We start from the raw sequence: 21,471 nt of genomic DNA on the forward strand, positions 1-21,471 counted from the left end.
GTGACAGAGAACACTAAGGGCCAATCAGATAAGAAGACTCGAGCAACTGGGTGGGACTAAGAAACATGGGAAAGGCCAGCCCTGGTGGGTGGGCTTTTTCTGACGAGAAACCAATGAAAAAGAAGGAAGCTTTGAGAGACAGCTGTGCCAGCCAATGGAGAGGGGAGGGAGCTCGCCGGGGATCCCTCTCAACCAGCGAGCGCTTCGCTGAGGTGACGGGTGTCGCCGGGCAGTCGGGGCTTCGGCCGGTTGTGGGGTCGGTAAAGGGCCCCCACAGCCTCAGGCTCTGCGTTCAGGCCGTGAGGGGACAACCGGGGAGAAGGCCCACCGATGAGGGGCTTTGCGTGCAGGGCGGCGGGGAACCGGCGTGTCTTGTGCCTCCACCGGGCCACCCGCCCGCTTCCCCCCCTCCGGCTCCAGCTCGGCAGGAAGGACTGATGTTTATTCATCAGGCGGTAAAACCGCTCCAGCCGCCTCGGCTGATTTATCGCCGCGTGAGTCTCCGCACTATCGTTAACCCCGCGGCCGAGAGGGGAAGTGGAGCTCAGGAGGGAAATTAACCCGCCTGAGGTTAAAGCAGCCACGGGGCCGGGAACGAGCTGCGCGACGGGGCATTCCCCGGCCGCGCAGCTAACCCTGCCGCTCTCTGCGGCTCCCGGACGACCCGCGGTGCAGACACCGATTCTCTGCTCCGCAGGAAAGCCAAGCCCACCCTGCTCCTTTCCCCTCGGGCCGCCCGTTAACGTCAGGGGGCGGGGGAAGGGGGTCACGGGGGGTGTGTGTAAGAGCGGAGCGAGGGGCGGCCCGCACGCATGCGTTAACGGCTGTCGGTGTGGGGCGGTCAGGGGCTGAGGAGCTGGTAAGGTGGCGGGGCCAGAGCCACGGCGGCTGCCCTCGGGTGCTTCCTGAGGGGGAAGGGCAGGAGGCTCGGGCCGCCAGCGAGCCCTGAGGGGCAGGAAGGCGGCTGAGGCTGTGGAGGGGGGAGGAAGGGAGCGTTAGGCGGGGGCTGTGGGGCTGGGCCTAGGCTGTGGGGAGCGGCTGCCGCCCGCGGGGGTGGGGTGGTAGTTGTTTTTGTTGTGGTGGTTATGGTGGTTGCTGTGGTGTGGTGGTTGTTGTGGTGGTGTGAGCGTGGGGTGGGAAGGTGTGAGGCAGGCCTCGGGGCTGGTCCTGCCTGCTACCTGCCCGCTACCTGCCCTCTCCTCGCTCCCCGCGGGCTTTGTGCTGTCTTTTCTCATTGCTAACGGAGACCTCCCTTTGTCAGAGTGCAGGGTGGCTTGTGAGGAATTGCCTTCCCCGGAGCCTGGACCTAGGTGTTGTTTTATTTTGTGGCCTAGCAAGAAACGGTTTCCTTTCCCGAGCTGTTGGCATCTTCTTGCCTGGATTTAGTCATAGAGGAATGCAGCTGATAAGTCCTTAACCACCGTGTGCTCCCATAGGCAGCACCAGAAGCTGGCTTCATCTTCTCCACTTTGCCACTTTGGGGGTGGGCCTCTCTTTGTTACCTACTCTGGGTACCTTTTTTAGTGGCACTGTAGACTAAAGGAGATGGAAGAAAAGGAGCGATGTGATAAATTCCATCTGGTACCTTGAGACTAAGGGGATTAATATCTTTTGACTTCTTTTTCAGTGGGGGGCGGGGGGGAGGGAAGTATTACATTTTATGGGGTATGGGTGGAGGGAGGAAAACTATGCTGTAGATCTCTATGTGGTTTTTAAAACCAGCCGTCAGCGGCAATTACTAAATAAACTGAAGCACAAGAGGAGGTTCTGGGAGCTGGAAGCAGTGCTAGCCTACAAAAGAAAGGGGCAGTGGGCTGCTGTTGTGACTGTGGAGGAAGAAACTTCAGCCTCCTTCGTTTCTCGTCACCTACTCTCCACCCACCCTGTGAGAAAATGAGTTGTGTGCCATGGAAAGGTGACAAGACCAAATCGGAATCACCAGAGCCACCTCAGCCACCACCACTGCATATTTACCATGAGAAGCAGCGTAAGGAGCTGTGTGCCCTCCATGCTCTCAACAACGTCTTCCAGGACAGCAATGCCTTCACTAGGGAAACCCTGCAGGAGATTTTTCAGAGGTAGGATACTCTCTGTACTGGTTTTAGCTTCCTCTTGTCCTCTGTTGCTCAGAGGAATTTTGAGATCTTATTGGGGGGTAAAATACAGCAAAGCTGGGATTCAAAGTATGTTACTGCCTTGAACTGAATGTAGGTTCTTTTTTAAACACCTCCCCCTCTTTTTTTTTTTTTTTTTCCCCTCTCTCCATGCAGAAATTCTCTCTCTTTTTACTTGATTCTTAAACTCTTCTGGCTGCCAAATTTGGGTCCAAGGGCTTTATTGCAGATGTTGTCATGCATCTTCTGCTGTCTTCTCCCCCGCCCACCTTAACACATTCTACCCATCTTCCGTATTTTTGCCCTTGCCTCATGTAATATGTTGTCATGATCTTAATATCAGATTTGGGATTCCCTGGGGAGAGTGAAGGCAGCAGGGGAATGACAAATATGTCGTCATAAATTTTTTTTGATCTGGTACTGCAGCACTTCTGGGTTTTGGGGGAAGTAGGAGCTTTGTCTAATGAATGACTCCTTATTCAAGTGGTTAAGTGAAGTTCTTTGAATATTATGGTTGAGACCTTGCATACTTTGTCAAACTGGATTTAATTTCAGTAGCTAGATCAAATTTTCTGTGGCATTGCTAAATGTTTCCCAGCAGCTTAAGATAATTAATAAAAGCATTTTTGGAGTTTTACTGGGATAAATTAAGTTGTTCATATGGCCTCTACAATAGCTCATGTTTTGCTCAGTGTTTATTTTATGCTGTTTTGATGTTTTGTGAAATTGTTCTCTGTGTGCTTTTGGAAACTGTGGTGACTTTTCGTGCATGAGGTAACTAAATAGGAAAAGGGCATCTTCTCTGATATTCGATCCACAGATGTTGTGAACATCATGTAAGTTGCGCTTGAATATCTGTTACCAGCAGTTGACAGCATCTTGTGTTTGTGACAGGTAGGAAATGCTGCCTTGTAGCAGGATTTGCACAGGTACTCCTAGAGGAGGCAGTGGCAGTCCCCTGTGCTGCTGATGGGCAGGGAGCTATGTGCCTCTTGCTTCTCTCCTGAAAACTGCACGTATGGACTCATCAAACACATGCCTGTCTTTGGCAATAGAAATGTGGTGATAGGCAACAGCAAATACCGGCTTGAAGTGCTGTTTGTGATAGCCCTATAAATAAACTTCTTGTTGGTGAAGTGGAGCTGGTTCATGGCAGGCTCAAGGCACTCTTTGTCTCTTGTAAGCACGCTGTGGTTTTGTTCCAGAGTGGTAATTGTCAGAATCTCGATCACAGATGGATTGCTATCGGCCTGAAGCAAACAAAGGCAGTTCATGTGGTAGAAGGAGCATGATGATCTAATTAGTTGGCTTTCATTGGGTTTGGTGAGACAGAACTAGTGTGTGGCATGAGACCTCTCAGAAAGAGCTGGGGTGTTTTATCTTGTCAGACCTTTTGCTGTAGAAGGGAGAATTTGTCTCAGATTCCATCCTAATACTTGGATCAGGATAAACAGATTGATTCAGCCTCATGGTAGTATGGAAATATACATGGCAATTCCTCTCAGAAATGGATGAGCTATAAACTATGCATGAGAACTGCCACTACCTTTGCATCTCTGTTGGGTAACTCTGTTGGGTGTCTAGCTTTGACTTGCCTTTAAGAAGAGAGGATTCAGTTGCCCTTAATACATCACTGTTCCATATGTCTTTCTTGTGTCTAGTCATATTCAGTGTGTCGAGAAAGGACTGATGAATATTTTTAATAAGCTACAGAAACGTTGTGAGGTGATTTTATTTTTTTAAACCCAGCGTTGACAAGGTAACGAAGTCACAAATAAGCTTAAGCTTTCTGTAGCTGTTGCCACATCCCTTGAACAGCAGTTGAACCACATTCATTAATCATTAGTTTCCCTTATGCTGCATCCTGTCATGTAAGGACAGGGTAGCCTGATGGTTGCCCTCTCAAGTGTACCCCAAAACTATGTCCAAGGTCCCCTCTGATTGTCTTCTTTCCCTGAAGACAAGAAACATCATTTTGATGCTTTTCTGGCTTTTGTTGCAGGAAGTAAGACTGCATGTTCCAAATACTGTGTGGAGATACAAACACTTTCACTTCACTGTACTGAGACCTGATTAGGAAAGACAACTGCGGACAGGAATCTTGGATCCTGTTGTGTTGAGACAGCACACTGATGACAGTTTCTGACTTGGAGAGTTCAGGAGGATAATTACCCAGCTTTCTGTCCAACTTTATCTGTTTTCCTTGTCTTATGTTATCTTTGGGGAAGCAATTTAATTCCTTGTCTAATCAAAATCCTTCAGCTGATGTTTGTGGACCCGATTTAGGTGTATGTGAGTAGAAACATTGAGGCAATTCTTAGTGAATTTTAGCTTACAAGTACCAGTTTTTGAGAGTGTCACCTCCGTGTCTCTTCGTCTCATTTCTGTGGCTCTGAAAGTTACAGGAAGGAACAAAGATAAATGTATTCTTTCTGCTCTCAAATAAGTTTGTCTCTGGAAAGCAGGGCCATGAGAGGGTGCTCGTGCAACCCAGAGGGGTCTGTTGATTGGAAGGTTTTCCTAGCTCGCTGCAGTCAGGAGAATTAATAGGTTGAAGCAGTGATCTTGAGGAATTTGTTGCCGCCAAGTGATCTTGCTTTATGGAGATGCTGGAAGAGCTGTGACAACCTGCAGTCATGTCTCTTCCGTGATTGGTAAAATACAGTAGAGCTTTGGAGACTGGAAACCACCATTCTCTGGAAATGTTGTAGCTCTTCCAATCATGATGTTGTTTCTCCCTTCTGTAGTTAACTCACTTTCAGGCTGTTCTGCTGTACTCTGCTCCACTGCAAGAAAACTCAGCTGCTGTAAAAACCTACATGTCTGTAACCTCTAATCTTGGTTGATCTTAAACCCCCTACTCAATCCACTGCTTGCTGCTTCTTTTCAAATGCCTTATATTTTCAGGGGAGTAATGCTGAAGGGTTTTTACTGGATGAAATACACCTGAAGAACTTGCACTCTGCTAAAGGGCAAGTAAAAACTGTGCAGGAACATCAGCAGTTTTGGGGGACGGATTTAACATGAGTAGCAGGCAAAACGTGGCTTTTAGGACAATATGAAACATCTGAACCTTGTGCTGGCAGAACTGATGGAGTCCTTACCAATCAAAAGAGCAATTCACCACAACAGAGCTTTGCATTGGTTTTGCATGATCTTGCTGTTCTCTGCTCCCAGTTTCCCTGTGCTTTGTTCTTCCAGCTGTTGAAGCCAATCTCCCACCTGTGTAATAATTCACCTTCGTGTCATTTCCCCAAACCAGTAGAAGTCACAAACTGTTGATTTGTTGTTTGGGGTTCTTTTTGCCATGTGTCTCCCATGTTTTGTCTTGCATCCATTATATGGATTTGTGTAAAGGATGTCATAATTTTGCATGTAATGTGGTGGACTATGATTCTGGATTTCTAGATGCTGTAGTACTGCAAATGATGTCTAGGCAAGCTTACGGATTAAAACTGAAAAGATTTATATGTAAACAGGGATATCTGCTTAGTTACCTACAGCAACAGATCTATTTTTTTATCATATAGCAACGGCAATGCTTTAGAAAGCTCCTGAACCCAAATATCTTCACAGCTTTGTGTCCAAGTGCTTCTTTAATTTCCCAGTGGGGTGGTGGGGGAGAACAGCCCCTTTTCTGTAGCCAGCCCACCCTGCGTTTTGTCCTCTCATTCAGTCTTCAAGACTGGTGTTGACTGTTGAACTCCTGAAACTGTAGTAGCCATTGTCCTAAATTGCAAACTGGCATTTACTCTGACCATGAATTGAGGTAAAAAATGATTGAAGCATCCTTCAGAAGTACCAGCTCAAGGGAGCGGGGGAGGGAAGGAGGTCTCTTTCACATCAAAGGTAGGACCTTTGGAAGCTTAGTGCGTCAAAATTATTCTTAATAGAATGTTTAGCCCTCTCAGCCCCTTCGTTGAATGATAAGGGTGAATGGAATAGTTTGGTTTTAAACAAACCCCCTGAAAATGGGCTTCAGGTTACACAGCAAGGAGCCCCTTCTGACTGTGGAATGCAGGTTTGGCAAGCAGCCTCCTGTTGTGTTTGCAGGCTGTCTCCCAACACCATGGTGACGCCCCACAAGAAGAGCATGCTGGGGAACGGAAACTATGATGTGAACGTGATCATGGCAGCACTTCAGACCAAAGGCTACGAGGCAGTTTGGTGGGACAAGCGCAGGTACCAAGATGTCATGTAACTCTGGGAAGTGGCTGCCGTTTGTAGTAACGAGGAAGATACTAAGTTAAAGTACCAGAATACAGTCTTAGCACTGTTTTCTGCACTCTTTCAGGGATGTAAACGTCATTGCCCTGTCTAATGTGATGGGCTTCATCATGAACCTGCCCTCCAGTCTTTGCTGGGGCCCCTTGAAGCTCCCCCTTAAGCGACAGCACTGGATCTGCGTCCGTGAGGTGGGAGGCACCTACTACAACCTCGACTCCAAGCTCAAGGTGCCCGAGTGGATTGGAGGTGAAAGTGAGCTCAGGTAGGTGTTTTTGTATCGTGTTCCTCAAAAACCTTCCTTGTTAGAGGTGGGCAGTCTGCCTTGAAACAGCTGGCAACTGAAGCATTTATAGTTGACCTTCCATAGCAAAGATTTGAGAGCAGTAAGGTTCTTGTGCCTCTATTCAGGTTGATACCCCATTTGCATGATATTCCTCTTTACTGTGAGGGTAGTGAGGCACTGGAACAGGCTGTTCAAAGAAGTGGTAAATGCTCCATCCCTGGCAGAGTTCAGGGCCAGTCTGGACAGAGTCTTGGGCAACATGGTCCAATGTGAGCTGTCCCTGCCTGTGGCAGGAGGTTGAAACTAGGTGACCTTAAGGTCCTTTCCAACCCTAACCATCCTGTGAAGCTAGGAAAATGCTTTGGGCAAGGGTGATATCTGTGTGCTGGGGAGAACCCAACTTCATGTCTCGCATGAAGTCTGGTATTAGTGGGTGACACTTGTGACAAAAGGTACTGTGCTTGGCTCTCTCCTCAAACATGAGAGTATCAGCATCCCTTTGCCTCCTTAGTACCAATCTGTGCATATGTTTCCAATAAAAGGCTTTCCAGACTCAAAGTGCAGCCTTGTCCCTGACAGCAAGGGAAAACTGCTGTTAGGTGTTATTTCCCTATATAAGCCTATGCTGCACTTCTACCTTGACTCCCCTCTCCAATCCTAACACAAGATGGTTGGTGTGAATGTTTTGACTGTAAAGTCTTACCTGCTCTTAGTTGCTCTTCAACTTCCATTCCTTCCTGTTCTAAAGCATACTAGCAGCTTTGCTGACTTGACTTGTTCTGAGGTAGGGATTGCACATGAGCAGTATTTGCAGAGCCCACCTTGCCACTAAAGTCTTGGTAAAGTGAAGCTCAGCCTTTTGTGAACTTTTGGGGTTAAATAACACAGTTGTGAAACTTCAGGGCAGAGCTGCTGGTGGATTTTATCCTGGGTGTGCTCTTCTTCAGCAATAAATAAGGCCTTTCTTCTTAGAGAATGCTGGAAACATGGGCTAAAAGATACCAGAGAGAACCTTGATTTGACTTTCATAGTTACTGGAGATAATCCAAGTTAGGTGTTAGAAAAAGTTTTTGGGCAGAAAGGGGCTGCAGATCCATGTGAAATGAGCAGGTGGTGTGCTGCTGCAATGACTTAGGACATTGAAGTGATTGTTTTGTTGGGGTTTTTCTGTTCCTCACCAGTATTCCAGATTTGTTGGCATTATTTTCAAGTACAATGGGATTCTTAATCTTGGAGACTGAAGAAACTGAACTTAATTCTTTTTTTGCCACCTTAGAAAATTGGGAAGCGACATCTATATAGACTTAACCTCTGCTGAAGTTAAGATCTGTCTGATTCTGTGATAACTTTCTGGGTAGAACCTAGTGGGGCAAGTTTAATATTTAATAAGAAAATAACTGTGTGGGGCTTACTTCCCATTTCTTGTCATATTTGTGCAGTTAGTTGCAGTGAGTTGTTATAGAAGGCAATGAATTATACATACAATGGTGCTTGTTTCTGTTTCTCTTGATGACAGGAAATTTTTGAAACACCAGCTGAGAGGCAAGAACTGTGAACTCCTGCTGGTGGTGCCAGAGGAGGTGGAAGCACATCAGACCTGGAGAGCTGATGTGTGATCTGGACTGACTCTATCCTCCCACTACAGCTCCTCCCCTCGCTGAACTCCTGACATCCTCAAAATCTGGATCATGGGTGCCCTGACTCCTCTCATCTGGAATTTTCTTTAAGATCTTCTCTTCCTTCCTTGGTGCAATAGGGCAATGGCACTGGACACTGGGGGTGCTGGGTGCGGGAGAACTGAGGGCAGAGTGGAGGAAACTGGAAGTCAGTCTCTTCAATCGCAAAGGCAGGTGAGCTGCTATAGCAGGCACTGCGCTCATTCCTGAAAACTGGGCTTCAGGGCTCTGGGAGCCTTTGGACACCCTTTCCCCACACAGTTTGAGGCCATGTGTGGTGGGACTTGCTGGGGAGGAGCATGGACTGAACACACCTGCACCTCTTCACAAGCCTCTCCCTCCAAAACAAGTTGTCATGAAGACCGTTGCAATTCCTACAGGTCTCTCAGGACATGCTCAAACACTAGGAATGGTACGGTGCTCGGCACCACCCTCTGCTTCCGAGGGGTCGTTTGTGCTAGGAATTAGGAAACAATAATAAAAACAGCATCATATTTCAATGAACTCTTTGGGGAGCTGGAGGATCCTTCCCCAGTGTCTCCGGGGATTGACATTTGTGGCGAGAAGCTGTTCCACAGCATGTGGCTGCTGGCGAAGGTGACATGGAAACAGCAAGTGCAGGGTCATTGAGGAGCATCGTATTTTTTGATTGCAGAGATGCCATAGTCTGCTTGGGGTTTCTTTGTGCTATGGTGAGTGGTTTGGGGTTTGTTTTTACTCTTTTTTTTTTTAACATCTATTTTGCTTTTCTGCATGGTCACCCAGTAGTTTAGGGGCTGCTTGGAGAGAGGAAGAAAACTGAAAAGGTTTTGAGAGGAACTGATTCCCTTTTATTTCCTCTTTGCAGAAGTCTAACCCACAGTCATGGAGATGTTCTGAGAATGTCCTAGAAAGAGGTAAAGTTAAAGAAAAAGCTCACCTGAGGAGGTGAGCCTTCATAGCAGCCAGGTTGTGCCCCTGTTATAGTTCCTAGCCAATAATGGGGAGGATGCAGAGGGCCCACCAGAACCTGCGGGCAGATGAGAGACCCTGACCCAATGTTGAACCAACCTCTCCTTCAGTGTTGGCCAACAAACATTCCGTTAACAGACAAACAGCTTTTTCCTTCCCTCCTTTCCACGGGGAATAGTGACCAGGCATGGAGACAGCAAGAAGAATCCCCGCAGGCTGTTTCCCAGCATTCTGGGTGAGCTGCAGCTCAGTCATGCCTTCCACAGCAGGAGGAGGAAACGCCAAATTTGGAACAGACTCTGTTGCATTCAGTGCTTCCTGGTTCAGCTGTTGTTCGCTTCCCTCCTTGACACATGGGATTAACAGCAAATGCTGGGACACAACACAGCTCCAAGGAAGCCATTCCATCCTGCAGGAAAGTCTCATTTCTCTTGTTGGAGTTTGCAGGAGGGGTTGTAACTACCTTGTCTAAGTTCTTTTTCTCTCAAGAGCTCTGCAACCTCACGAGCAGGTGCTCAAAGCTGAGAGACCACCAAAACCTGCACCTTCCTAATGGAGAACAGAGGCCACATAGTGAGGGGATGCCACTGTTCGGGACATCTGGAAGCAGTGTACTGCAGTCACAGCCTCCACAGCTGAGAGCAAAACAGCTCTCGTGCGTTTTAAAGACCCGACATTTCTATGAGAAGTCCTATTTCGTAACACATTCCAATGACCAATACCAGCTGGCAGAGGTTTTTAAACACTTTCCTACTGGCAGGATGTGCAGCCTGCGGCATTCTGCTCATGACTTGAAGCCATTTCTTCAAGAGGGGGGGAAAACATAAACTAAATAAACCTAGGCAGCAATGTTTTCTATGCTAGTCGCACTTTGGAGAAACCCCATTTGCATGGAAGCTGCGAGCCAATGGCTCAGTGCACAATATGCAAAGATGTTTTCAACTACTTTGGGGCTAATTTCCTTTCCTTGTTTAGTCCCTTCCTTTCCCATGAAGGGGAATCAGTTAGATCCAGCTGCTCAGGTAAAGGGAAAGTGGGATCACACACCCCACAGGGGGGGAGGGAGATGTGCAGGCCCGAGGGGATGGGTGAGGCAGCCCAGTGCCCACCTGGGATTGGGGAAGCCCCGGGTTATTTTCTTGCTTGTTTGGTTTCATTAGAGCCTCTTGTCTTGGGTTTGTTTACAGAGATGTATTTTGTTTAACCAAATATTAAAAATGGGAAAAAAAAATCCATATAAATGTCCTATCACTTCTGTATGTTCAATTGAATTGTTCTGTAAAGGATGTAAAGGCAAAATAAATTTTTTTGTTCTTTGGTTACAAAACTGCTACCTTTCTACACGAACCTTTCTGTGAGTAGAATTATAGCATGGTTTGAGTTGGAAAGGACCTTAAAATCATCCAGTTCCAACCCTCCTGCCATGGGCAGGGACCCCTCACACTAGACCATGTCACCAAAGGCTCTGTCCAGCCTGACCTTGAACACTGCCAGGGATGGAGCATTTAACACTTCTTTATGCAGCCTGTTCCAGTGCCTCACCACCCTCACAGTAAAGAAATTCCTTATGTCTAACCTGAACTTCCCCTGTTTAAGTTTAAACCCATTAACCGTTGTCCTATCGCTGCCCTCTGAGAACTCCCTTAAGCGGCGCACAGCTTGTTGCTCCATCATCTTCGGGTGCCAATGAAGCGTCCATCCCTTCCCATAGCTCCAGAAGAACTGAACCTCCCTAAAGAATGTTTATTAAAACCACACTGCTCAGGTTGGATTTATTTAATATTCAATACAAAAAAATATGCAGCTGATTGCTGAAGTTCTACTTGATGAGACAGAGGATCAGCGTGATCGGCTTGAACCTGCTGCTCCCTCGGTTCTCACATACATACACATATGAAGCCGCCATGACAGTATTTATGCAGATGCATCTTCCTGGAGAGAGTTTTCCATAGGGTGCAGCCACCTGCACCCCACCTTCCTTTGCTTTGTCTGCTGGGGAAGTTATTTCTCTTCCTCCTCCTCCCACCAGTGTCCTTCAACTCCATGTCAGCCAGCAAAGGATTCAGGACTCATTTTGCTTGACTTCCAAAGCCCAGCCTGAGCCCTGGGGTCATTTTATGGGAGTATGAGGGGCCTGGAAGAGGAACTGAATTCCCCTAGTTCAAGTCTGACTGGTTATGGTGCATTGATTTAATAAAAGGAAAAACTCACGATTTCTGTACAGGGGGAGGATGCAGCCAGGAGCTGTCAGCAGGTCCAGAGGGGGACGGGCTTCTCCCCCTCTTTATGAACAGGTCAATGTCCCAAAGGAGAACCAAAAATAAAAGGGAAAAACAAAAAAATGCCCTGACCCAACAACTCAACAGTTCAATAGATCATAATCTCAAGGTCTTCCCACATGATACAAATCCAACGCAGCTTCCACAAATTAGATCTTCCCAGACAATGGTGGCAGGGCCCCTGGCATCCCCCCTGAGAGCCCCGTGTTGGGTCCCAGGAGGATCTGGAAGGAAAAGGGTCAGTTGAGGGGCTGCAAGGACACAGGACAGGGTCTGTGTGCTGCCTTCTCTCCCACAGCCTCCCAGCCAGGCATGAGGCTGTGGCACCAGTTCTTCCCCTGCCATGAGAGCCCAGTGCAAAGCTCAGCCACACTGAATGCAAGTGGGTTGGATCTGGACGTTGCTGCCTTCAGCCCATGTGCAGCCCTCACTGCCTATTTTGGCCTGGTGAAAGCTAGGCTGTGTTTGCTGGAGTTTGCCATCAACTTGTTACTAGGAATCGGCCAGATCATCCCATTGGAAGCATCCAACCAAGGCACCCAGTGGGATGAACACCGTATCACAAACCGCTCCCTAAGCTCCTTCAACAGGAGGTACCTGGGAGGAGGTGCAATGCCCTGAGCCAAACCTGCAGGGCCGGGGTAGAGGGCTGGGGTGCTCCCACCTCACCTGTCGCTGCTGCAGCTGCTGCTGCTGCTCCATCTGCAGCTTTTCAGTTTCAAACACGACAGGAAGAACCAGAATCATGAAGGAGGTGGTCCCAATCCACAGAGCTGCCCTGGAGAATCTGCGGAAGAGAAAGCACATTAGCAATAAGAACCGGTTCTTTCCCTGCTTCCCACAGGCCCCAGGCTTCCCACTTGTGCCTCCCTTTCCCCCTTCTGTGCCTCACACAAAAGCCACCCCCTGGTTCTGACCCGAGGTGCCCCCTTTCCCCCACCCGGCTTTGCCCAATGCCGCCTAGAAACAACGGCCGCGGCCCCGCCGCTCCCCGCACCGCAGGACCCGCTCTCTCACCTGTACATCTTCTGCGCTACCGACAGCGACAGGTCGAAGGTGGCTCCTGCCGCCGAGCGGACGCACTCGGGGAACATCTCCGTGAGCCCCCACAGCCGCTCCGCCAGCGTCTCGTCCAGCTGCGGGCGGCAACAACCGCGTCAGGCCCGACCCGGCCCTGCGCGACCGGCGGGGTCACGGCTGCCCCGGCCCGCCCCGTCGCGCCGCCCGCTGCCCCGCTACCTCCTCGTCGTCGTCCTCCTCCTCCAGCTCGTCCTCCAGCTCTTCGGCCCTGCTCGAGCCGCCCTTGGGCAGCAGCTCCTCCGGGGACAGGGACGCCGCGGCAGCCATCACCACCAGGCACGGACGGAGGGGGCGGCGAGACAGCGGAAGCGGAAGGGCGGTTCTCCCGCCGCCCGGCCGTCGGGGGAGGCAGCGCCACCTGGCGGCCGGGAGGAGCACACCCCTGTTCCCCCCCTCCCCGATTCTCCCCATCTCGTAGCTCATAGCAAACACCCGCAGACTGGGGGTTTCAATGTGTTTATGTAAACGATGCAAGAGCCTCAACAGTGAGCACCCTGCAGGCTCCCGGAGGGGCAGGTTTTGGGGAGGTCAGGGGGTGTCCTGTGTTTTTTAAGGTACCCGGAGATGGTTCTTCTTGAGGAAACGTAGTGAGGTAAAGTGCTCTGAGAAAATCTCTGTTAGTTGACAGCATCGTGGTGTGACTTGTGGGGGTGCCACCCAGCCGTTACGTGGCACCCACAGCACCAGAGGCACCTCGTTACTTGAAGTCCCATGAATGAAGCACCTACGCACACAGTACCAAGGTGCTGAAGAGGCACTGAGGTCCAGAGCTGGCCTCTTTGCTCCCCTGTCCTATGGCCATATCCTCTTCTTCACTTCCTCCTCTGGCTGTGGCTCTTTAGTTCCTCCAGCTCCTTCTCCATCAGGTGGGACTCGGCTGTGGTCTCAGAGAGCTGCAATGACAAGGGTGAGCTACTCCTCTGCCCCCCACCCTGTGCTACAGCCAGAAGCTTTTCCCCATTCCATGGCACCACCTTCCCCCGAGACATCACCAAGATTTAACAGCCACGAGGCAGCACCTGAGCGAGGGAGTTTGCTCCCATTTGGGCAAGAGGGAAGTGAAAGGAAATTTCACACTTCATTGACATCGCTGGGGAAATCTGGAGAGCAGCCTGGGCTTCGGCTCAGCACCCCAGCCACAGAAGCTGCTTGCCAGTTTTAAAACACAGGAAGAGTGCAAGAGAGGAATGGGATAAGGAGGTATATGCTCAGAGTGACATAAAGGGTAAATCACTTAGTGGTCTAAGCACAGGCATTCCATTTCACCGAAAGCATCTCCAGATTTTGAGCATTATCGCTGGGTAAGGTTGAATTTTGGTTTATTTAGGGCTTGCAGATTCTTTCACCCCATGGTTTGCACACAGATAGGATGTCACACCACTTGTCACAGCAGCTGGAAGCTTTAACCTTAACCACCAGAGAAGGTGGCTATTGCTTTGTTTCACTGTTAGGGCACATGCAAGAGTAACAAGAAAAATGCCGTAACACTGTGCAGGAAGGGACAACGGAGCCATGGCACTTGTAGGGGCTCCTCTCATATCAGCCATGGTGCTCACAGCAGACGCCAGACTTTGATCCTGCCCTCACTTCACCATCACAGATGTCCTGTGTAGTAGACAAAAGCCGGAAGAGAAGGGCACAGACCCCAGCACCCTCTGCTTGGGCACCTCTGCTGCAGCGGCAGCTGGGCGCATACTCACCATGTCCAGTAGAATGTCCACTTTCAGCCGAAGGAGGTTGTTTTCTTCCTCCAGCTGCTGGTTTCGCTTGCGCAAGCGCTGCATTTCTCTGCGATCCCCTGTGAAGCTTCCTGATTCTGGAAGGAAGGAAGGAGGTTAAAATGCAGATTAAAATCATAGAATCCCAGACTGGTTTGGGTTGGAAGGGACATTAAAGCTCACCCAGTTTCAAACCCCTGCCATGGGCAGGGACAGCTTCCACTAGGCCAGGTTGCTCCAAGCCCTGTCCACCCTCGCCTTGAGCACTGCCAGGGATGGGGCAGCCACAGCTCCTCTGGGCAACCTGTGCCAGCACCTCACCACCATCACAGAGAAGAATTTCTTCCTTATGTCTAATCTAAATTTACCCTCTTTCAGTTCAAATCCATTCCCCCTTGTCCTGTCACTACAGGCCCTTGTAAAAAGCCCCTCTCCAGATTTCTTGTAGGCCCCTTTTAGGTATTGGAAGGCTGTTATAAGGTCTCCCTGTAGCCTTCTCTTCTCCAGGCTGAACAAGCCCAGCTCTCTCAGCTTGTCCTCACAGATGTGCTCCAGCCCTCTGAGCATCAAAATGCAGGGTGTCAGCCAGCCATGGCTACTCCAGATCAGAACCAGCAGAGCTGCACTCTACCTGCCACCCACTGGCCATTCTCAAACTTGAGGCTCTGGCCGGCGAGGTTCATGGTGGGCATGCTGTATTCCAGCCCCAGCTCGATCTCACGGGTCGATCTGTCCAGCTGCAGGGAGAAAACCACACTCAGTATTTTATGGAACTCCAAAGCCCCCCCATTTCTCAGTGGCTGGCATTCCAACAGAACCTGATGGTGCTGAAGCATGAAATCCTACTTTGCTCACGTTCTGCCGCAGCACAGGACCAAGCCAGTCCTCTCATTGCACATCTGCACGTTCTCGCACTCAAACACACACACACCTCCCCGCGCTTAGAGACCATTGGTGAGAAGTTTTAGGTGAAACAGTTCTGCACTAGGATGATGATGATCTTTCCCTGCTCTATTCATAGAACCACAGAATGGTTTGGGTTGGAAGGGACCTTAAAACTCATCCAGTTCCAACCCCCTGCCATGACAGGGACACTGTTCCATTTCTACCTTCACATACTGTCACCAGTGACCATAAGTGGTGCGAGGAAAGAGGCAGGGCCAGGAGCTCGTGTATGGGTTATGGTGGTGTATGGGTTATGGTGGTGTATGGGTTATGGTGGCTGGGGGGCACTCACCAGATTCAGGTTGGAGAGAGAGGCAAACTTTCTTGGGGGGGTCTTCTTTGGGCTGAAGGTGTTCCCGAAGAGAGGCATCCCAGCGCGGCTCCCCGAGCAGGATGGACGTCAACAGTGCTCTGAAGACGGAGGCTGCGAGCGTCGATGTGACGAGACGGCGGTGTTGGGGTTTCCTCTGGTGGCCCCTTTCCCAGCACTTCCAACAACGTTGCCTGGTGCCCACCTACAATCAGACCCCGCACCCCTGGTCCTCACGCTGTGCGCCAGCCCTCCGAGGGGGTTAAATGGGGTGGGGAGGGGGGAGACACGGACGACAGCGCAGAGCGTTGGGGATGGTCCCGCTCTGTTTCCCCCCCCTCCCCGGCATCTCACTGTTGAAAACAGCGGGCTGAGCGAGCGCAGATGAGGAACACCCCCAGCACCCCAGCACCCTCCCGCCCCGCAGTGGTAGGGTCAGCCTCGCGGTGCAGGGCCGGCCGGGCTGTTCCGTCGACCTCCGCCCGAGGGAAGAGGGGGGGGGGGGGAAGAGGGAAAGCACCTCTCCGCCGCGTGCTCCCGGCGCCCCGCGTCCGCGCCGCCGCGCTCAGCCGCCGTTGCTGCCGCGTGCCTCGGGAGCGGTTTGCGGCCGTTACGTTGCCGTGGCGACGGCGGGGCGCTCCGCCGCTCCTCCCCACGGTGCGGGGCCCGCAGGAGGAGGAAAATGGCGGCCGCGGGGGGGTCCACGCTCCGGGCCCCGAGACCCGCCTCGGACCCGCCGGGTTGCTGCTGTGGAGATGGGGCCCTCAGTGCCATGAGTTAGTGGTGGACGTGGCAGCGCTGGGGTAATTGTTGGACTTGATGATCTTAAAGGTCTTTTCCAGCCTGGTTGATCCTATGATTCTGAATGACCAATGTTTTTTTTTATGTTGCAGAGGCAAAATACCGCTTCTTTTCTAAATTTTAGAGTCATTCCCTGTTAGAATTCAGCGAACTCAAATGACTTGCTTCATTGTTAGGAAAGCTTCTGTTAAGAAGCTTAATTTTAATGACATATTAATGTGTTGACTTTAGTTAAAAGGGGACAATAAAGAAAAGGGGGGGAGGGGGAAGGATGGGGGGAGAGCGAGAAGTGTCAGGAAAGAAAGGAGGAAAAAAGGGGAATCGCCACCTTTTTCATTTCCCTCACTCCACAAAAAAATTACTTAACAGTTTTTCATTCGCAGAAGGGTGCTTAACTGGCACCCTTCCTGAAGTGAGCCAGAGAACTGCTCACTTGGAATGAGAACTGGAAAGATACCAGAGTGCCAGCCTGGTGACTATTGACAAGAGAACAATCTGGTGCTGCATTATCTTCTGATAGTTCAGTTAAGCATTATCTTACTCCTGTAGGATGCATGCTACAAGAACAGTGGCCCTCTGACACCTAATCACTGGAAATTAGGTGGTTTTTTTCTTTTTCATACGGGATTACAGGTCAGATGGGGAGAACCGACACCCTTAAAAGTAGCACAAAAACTTGCAGTTCTGATAAAGGGCTTCATGAAGCAGTTGTGCCTTCTGTCAGTATTTAACGTCCGTGTGTATGTCTGCGCATCTGTTGGGCCAGCACAAACCTCTTGGAGTTCAACCAGGCCAATTACAAGGTCCTGTACTTGCGTCAGGACAATCCCAAGCACAAAATACAGGCTGGGCGGAAAATGGAGTAAGAGCAGCTCTGAGGAGAAGGACTTGTGGGTGTTGGTTGACAAGAAGCTCAGTGTGACCTGTCAGTGTGTGTTTGCAGCCCCGAAAGCCAGCCATATGCTGGGCTGCATCAAAAGGAGCTTGGCCAGCAGATTGAGGGAAGTGAACTTCCCCTCTACTCCCATGAGACTCCATCTGGAGAACTGCATCCAGCTCTGGGGCCACCAACACAAGAGGGACATGGACTCGCTTGAGTGAGTCCATAGAAGGCCAAGAAGATGCCCAGAGGAGTGGAGCACCTCTCCTGTGGAGACAGGCAGAGAGAGTTGGGCTTGTTCAGCCTGGAGAAGAGAAGGCTCTGGGGAGACCTCATAGTTGCATTCCAGCACCTAAAGGGGCCTACAGGAAATCTGGAGAGGGATGTTTTACAAGTGCCTGTACTGACAGGACAAGGGGATGGCTTTGAACTGAAAGAGGGGAGATTTAGAATAGATATAAGGAAGAAATTCTTCCCTGTGAGGGTGGTGAGGCCCTGGCACAGGTTGCCCAGAGAAGCTGTGGCTGCCCCATCCCTGGCAGTGTTCAAGGCCAGGTTGGACGGGGCTTGGAGCAACCTGCTCTAGTGAAAGGTGTCCCTGCTCATGGCAGGGGGTTGGAACTGGGTAAGCTTTAGGATCCTTTCCAACCCAAACCATTTTGTGATTCCATGATTCTATGCAAAGGCAAAGGGCTGGAAGTGAAGTGAGGGCAAGAACCTTGGAAGAAAAGCTGGGAGAATGCAGAATTACAATTTTGAACTGGAAAAGCCTGTAGCTAAGTCAAAGACCATACTGCCCAATCCGGATAGCGAGGGACTGAACTCTTAACACTCGCATTTTTATTGTTGAATGCACTGGAAAATGTTGAGTTTCCAAACAACTACTTGGACCTGCAGAGCTCCAGATGAGAAAAGCATCTCCCTGAGATGCTCAAAGACAAAGTCACATCCCATTCTTTTATGAACTTGGAGTTTGTTGCAGGGGGGGGAACTAGATATTAAGAAGCACTGGTCAGGATGTGCTCCACCAGTAACACAGGGGTAGTAATGTTCACCTTTCTAGAAGAAACCTGTCTGTTTCGGCATAGTTGTATGCTTGAGTTCTCCTTGCTCCAAGTGGGATGAGTATTGTGGTAATGCATTATAATTCTTGTAAAACTAACTGTCTGCTTTTCCCATGCTCTCACAGTGATTCTCTGACAGCCACTTTCTCCAAGGTAGAGGCTCAGGAAAAGCCAGGCAGCCTGTCCCCACCACCCTGGCATGTGAGGTGAATGCTCACTTCTGTCTGCCTGGTTGCTTGTGCATGGATGCGTGTGAATAGTTTCAGAGTTGGTAGGGCTTGTGAATGAGAGTTCAGAAAGCTTCCCCCAAAGTTGTGAGAGCAAGAGGAAGGCATTTCGGTGCTTGATTTCTGGTGTGATTTGCTTCAGGAATTTTTCTTCTTTTGCATAGTTTTACTAAATTTCATTTCTTGCCAGACTCCATTTCCTCAAAAAAAAGCTGTGGAATTTCCTTGCTGCACCCAACCTCCCAGGCTACTCTAGCAGCAGCTTCTCATCGTTATTTCTCCACTTAAATCAGGTAGATACTGAGACAAGAGCATCATTGTTTCTAGCTTTGCCTCTCAACATATTGCATTGTTCCCCTGCCAGCAGGTAGTTTGACATATGATTTTAAGAGATTGGCCTGGTTTTCGCTGTTCCTGTCACTTGGTGGGGAGGTGAACACCTAGCACACTCTCTCTCTCCCAGTGCAATAAACTAGAAACATCACTTAAGATCTGCAAAAGCTTATTAAACAGTGAAGAACATTCCTATTGCAGTCATCGTGTAAGGAGGCCATGTAGCTTTTTATAACAAAGTCTTTGGGAGTGCTGGTGGAAGGCTGAGAGCATGACAGGATGAAGAGAGGGCTGTAGCACATGACAATGTGGAAATTTTGGAATAGACCCAGGCTGGTTTTGGTAGCCTAATTTGGAGCTGCTTCTTCAGCTTTTTTGGTTCGCAAGCAATACAGAATCTATAGCTTAGATTGTGTCAGAGCTGCTTTTAACTCAGTAGTGTTTCTCTTGCCTTGTTTGGTTTTTTTTTTTTCCAGACACAGTGCAGGATTATTATTTTTCCCTGTTACATCAATAATTATAGGGAAACCACACTGACTGTTGAATTCAATAGACTTACTCTAGGCTTACTCTGATGTCAAAGAGAATGTTTATTGTAATTATTGCCGCTTGAAAGTTACTACATTGACTGGTGGGCTAAAGAAGCCTGAGTTAAAAACCTGTAAAATCAAATTTTTTTTGTATATTGAAATTAATTCCACGCCCAATTAATTTCTTCAGGAGTGAGAAAATTCCTGTTGCCTTAGTGCTCTGCAGTTAATTTCACCTCCTCTAGCGGCACAATACACAATTAATGATGCTCCTTCTTTTAGTATGCTAGATAGTAAATACCTCGCCTATATTTTATTGACAAAACAGACACTTTTTTTCTCACTGTGTTTCTTTTTTTTTCATTACAGCCAACTCAAGAGATCAAAGAACAGCAGTTTCACCGCTTTGCAAAGTTACGCTCTCCTCCTGCTTGACTGTCGCGGATTCCACCACCAGGAGGCCCTCATTAAAGTGCTTGTAGCTAGGCGAAGAAAACACAAGGACGGAGAAACGAGATGGAGAAACCCATTCCCATAGAAGTAACCTGAAACGAATACTTATCCTATAAATAGAGATTTATTTTTTTCGAGCGTTGTGCAGGCATCAGTTCTTGCAGGAATCCTAATATCCAAACCATCGATTGTACTTTAACTTTTTAGGATAAGGGGGTGTCACAGGTGGTATTCCTGCATTGTATCACTAAGTTATAGCCAGGGAAGTTCCTGCCTTTGTCTTCTGGATAGTAAAGCTTTTAATAATGTAATGAAAATAATAAAATAGGATAAAGCACGGTTTGGATTTCTAGTCACTCACGAGTGCCCTCTATCTTTCACCCACTGAATATGCCCTCATCTGATTCATCTCTGCATTCTCTTTCCTAGCAATTTCCTTATTCCCAAGTTTTTAATTTCCTTTCACTTTTCACTGCAGATTTTTATTGTCTCCCTAAAATTCTAAATATCTGTACTGACAGTCTGATTGCTGTCTTTTGCTAACATCACCTGCTTTAAAGAAAGGGGGAAAGAGAAATGTTTCCATTCTTTTTATTGCCAAGTTGTTCACTTATTTCCTCAGTTACTGTCTCTTCAAAGCTGCAGTTATTGCTTTGTCTGAAATGTATTCAAAAGAGCAGTGTGTCTATGATCTCTCAACTAAAAAGTATGAAGGTGTCATTTTTCTCTCCTTAAACCCTATTTTTTTCACTACTGAGTCAAGCCTCCTGTGTACACTTCTGGTTTCCAAGATCACATTTCAGTACTGATGAGTCCAAGACACAGCTTTGCAATGTAATTTCAGAATGGATGATAGGTGAGAGTAATATTGTGCCTGTCAGGAAATGTGGCTCATGCAAACTGTCAGCTGCAAATTGAGTTACCCTTTGTCTTTCAAACTCAGTTTCTGCCCTTCTTCCCTAAATTCACATATATACATTCTACACGTTTACATTTGTTTACTTGGGCCTTTCTTATGTGTACTAATGTGCAAAACATGTATCCTCTGCTCTAAGAAGCAGAAAAGGTGTGTATGAATCCATGGTTTTGTATCCAAAGTTCCCAGGCCTCTGAAGAGGTTTTCCAATCACTGTTCACCTTAGAGTTTAAACAAATATGCAGGTAATTCAGCTGCTCACATGCTCTGGATAGCATCTATCACTTCCTGACAGAGTTTGCCATTAAGCTGTCCTTGGTGGCCAGGAGACCAAGTGTTCAGAGGATATGTGTAGCCCATGCAACAGTAAAAGTTTGTGTTAAGCTCTATTGCATCCTAAGGTTCCTATTGTCTGGGATCTACTTTGCTGGGGAATAGCTCTGTGGAAAGGGACCTGGGGGTCCTGGTGGACAGCAAGCTCAATAGGGGTAAAGTGTGCTGCTACAGCAAAGAAAGACAGAAGGATGCTGGGTTACATCAACAAGGGCATCACTATTATCCCACTCTACTCCTTGCTTATGAGGCCACACCTGGAATATTGTGTTCAGTTTTGGTCTCCGCTAAGCAAAAAAGATGTGCTCAGGCTGAAGAGGGTCCAGAGAAAGGCCACAATCAAAGGACTAG

General features: G+C 48.8%; 3 protein-coding genes and 1 long non-coding RNA gene across 8 annotated transcripts; 2 read left to right on the forward strand and 2 right to left on the reverse strand.

The window, feature by feature from the left end:
- Nucleotides 1–170: 170 nt before the first annotated feature.
- JOSD1 (Josephin domain containing 1) lies at nucleotides 171–8,800 on the forward strand. 3 transcript variants are annotated; one of them, XM_062620554.1, is made up of 5 exons: nucleotides 171–494; nucleotides 1,262–2,078; nucleotides 6,168–6,296; nucleotides 6,409–6,603; nucleotides 8,141–8,800. In XM_062620554.1, exons 2-5 carry the CDS (start codon nucleotides 1,894–1,896, stop codon nucleotides 8,238–8,240), a joined length of 609 nt encoding a protein of 202 aa, XP_062476538.1. In that variant the 5' UTR covers nucleotides 171–494; nucleotides 1,262–1,893; the 3' UTR covers nucleotides 8,241–8,800. The 3 variants fall into 3 exon arrangements, with proteins under 3 accessions (XP_062476538.1, XP_062476540.1, XP_062476539.1); XM_062620556.1 differs by having other exon boundaries at nucleotides 242–260; XM_062620555.1 differs by lacking the exon at nucleotides 171–494 and adding an exon at nucleotides 772–859.
- A 2,212-nt stretch (nucleotides 8,801–11,012) lies between these two features.
- On the reverse strand, nucleotides 11,013–12,931 carry TOMM22 (translocase of outer mitochondrial membrane 22). Its single transcript, XM_062620557.1, has 4 exons — nucleotides 12,770–12,931; nucleotides 12,548–12,666; nucleotides 12,200–12,317; nucleotides 11,013–11,754 (listed from the first exon to the last, which is right to left on the reverse strand). Exons 1-4 carry the CDS (start codon nucleotides 12,875–12,877, stop codon nucleotides 11,680–11,682), a joined length of 420 nt encoding a protein of 139 aa, XP_062476541.1. The 5' UTR covers nucleotides 12,878–12,931; the 3' UTR covers nucleotides 11,013–11,679.
- A 122-nt stretch (nucleotides 12,932–13,053) lies between these two features.
- CBY1 (chibby 1, beta catenin antagonist) lies at nucleotides 13,054–16,204 on the reverse strand. Of its 2 annotated transcripts, XM_062620559.1 has the most exons (5): nucleotides 16,104–16,204; nucleotides 15,566–15,788; nucleotides 14,960–15,065; nucleotides 14,311–14,426; nucleotides 13,054–13,503 (listed from the first exon to the last, which is right to left on the reverse strand). In XM_062620559.1, exons 2-5 carry the CDS (start codon nucleotides 15,641–15,643, stop codon nucleotides 13,423–13,425), a joined length of 381 nt encoding a protein of 126 aa, XP_062476543.1. In that variant the 5' UTR covers nucleotides 15,644–15,788; nucleotides 16,104–16,204; the 3' UTR covers nucleotides 13,054–13,422. The 2 variants fall into 2 exon arrangements, with proteins under 2 accessions (XP_062476543.1, XP_062476542.1); XM_062620558.1 differs by lacking the exon at nucleotides 16,104–16,204 and having other exon boundaries at nucleotides 15,566–15,860.
- A 36-nt stretch (nucleotides 16,205–16,240) lies between these two features.
- Nucleotides 16,241–20,209, forward strand: LOC134164599 (uncharacterized). Of its 2 annotated transcripts, none has more exons than XR_009965189.1 (3): nucleotides 16,241–16,359; nucleotides 18,746–18,848; nucleotides 19,788–20,209. It is a non-coding gene; the product is annotated as an uncharacterized LOC134164599 (long non-coding RNA). The 2 variants fall into 2 exon arrangements; XR_009965188.1 differs by having other exon boundaries at nucleotides 16,248–16,429.
- The last annotated feature ends 1,262 nt before the right edge of the window (nucleotides 20,210–21,471 follow it).

The sequence above is a fragment of the Pezoporus occidentalis genome, unplaced genomic scaffold, assembly GCF_034315485.1.
Source record: "Pezoporus occidentalis ecotype Australia unplaced genomic scaffold, CSIRO_AGI_Poc_V1 ctg221, whole genome shotgun sequence".
NCBI classification, from domain to species: Eukaryota; Metazoa; Chordata; class Aves; order Psittaciformes; family Psittacidae; genus Pezoporus; species Pezoporus occidentalis.

Bases quoted from the DNA above. Each gene is read 5' to 3' on its own strand.
- JOSD1 (XM_062620554.1), top strand. From the start codon at position 1,894: ATGAGTTGTGTGCCATGGAAAGGTGACAAGACCAAATCGGAATCACCA. The intron at 2,079-6,167 runs GTAGGATACTCT...TTGTGTTTGCAG, and splicing joins CTGCAGGAGATTTTTCAGAG to GCTGTCTCCCAACACCATGG. The intron at 6,604-8,140 runs GTAGGTGTTTTT...TCTTGATGACAG, and splicing joins GGAGGTGAAAGTGAGCTCAG to GAAATTTTTGAAACACCAGC.
- TOMM22 (XM_062620557.1), bottom strand. From the start codon at position 12,877: ATGGCTGCCGCGGCGTCCCTGTCCCCGGAGGAGCTGCTGCCCAAGGGC. The intron at 12,667-12,769 runs GTAGCGGGGCAG...TGCCGCCCGCAG, and splicing joins AGGAGGACGACGACGAGGAG to CTGGACGAGACGCTGGCGGA. The intron at 11,755-12,199 runs GTGAGGTGGGAG...TTTTCCTTCCAG, and splicing joins AGCAGCTGCAGCAGCGACAG to ATCCTCCTGGGACCCAACAC.
- CBY1 (XM_062620559.1), bottom strand. From the start codon at position 15,643: ATGCCTCTCTTCGGGAACACCTTCAGCCCAAAGAAGACCCCCCCAAGA. The intron at 14,427-14,959 runs GTAGAGTGCAGC...CCTTCCTTCCAG, and splicing joins GAATGGCCAGTGGGTGGCAG to AATCAGGAAGCTTCACAGGG. The intron at 13,504-14,310 runs GTGAGTATGCGC...TTGTCATTGCAG, and splicing joins TGGACATTCTACTGGACATG to CTCTCTGAGACCACAGCCGA.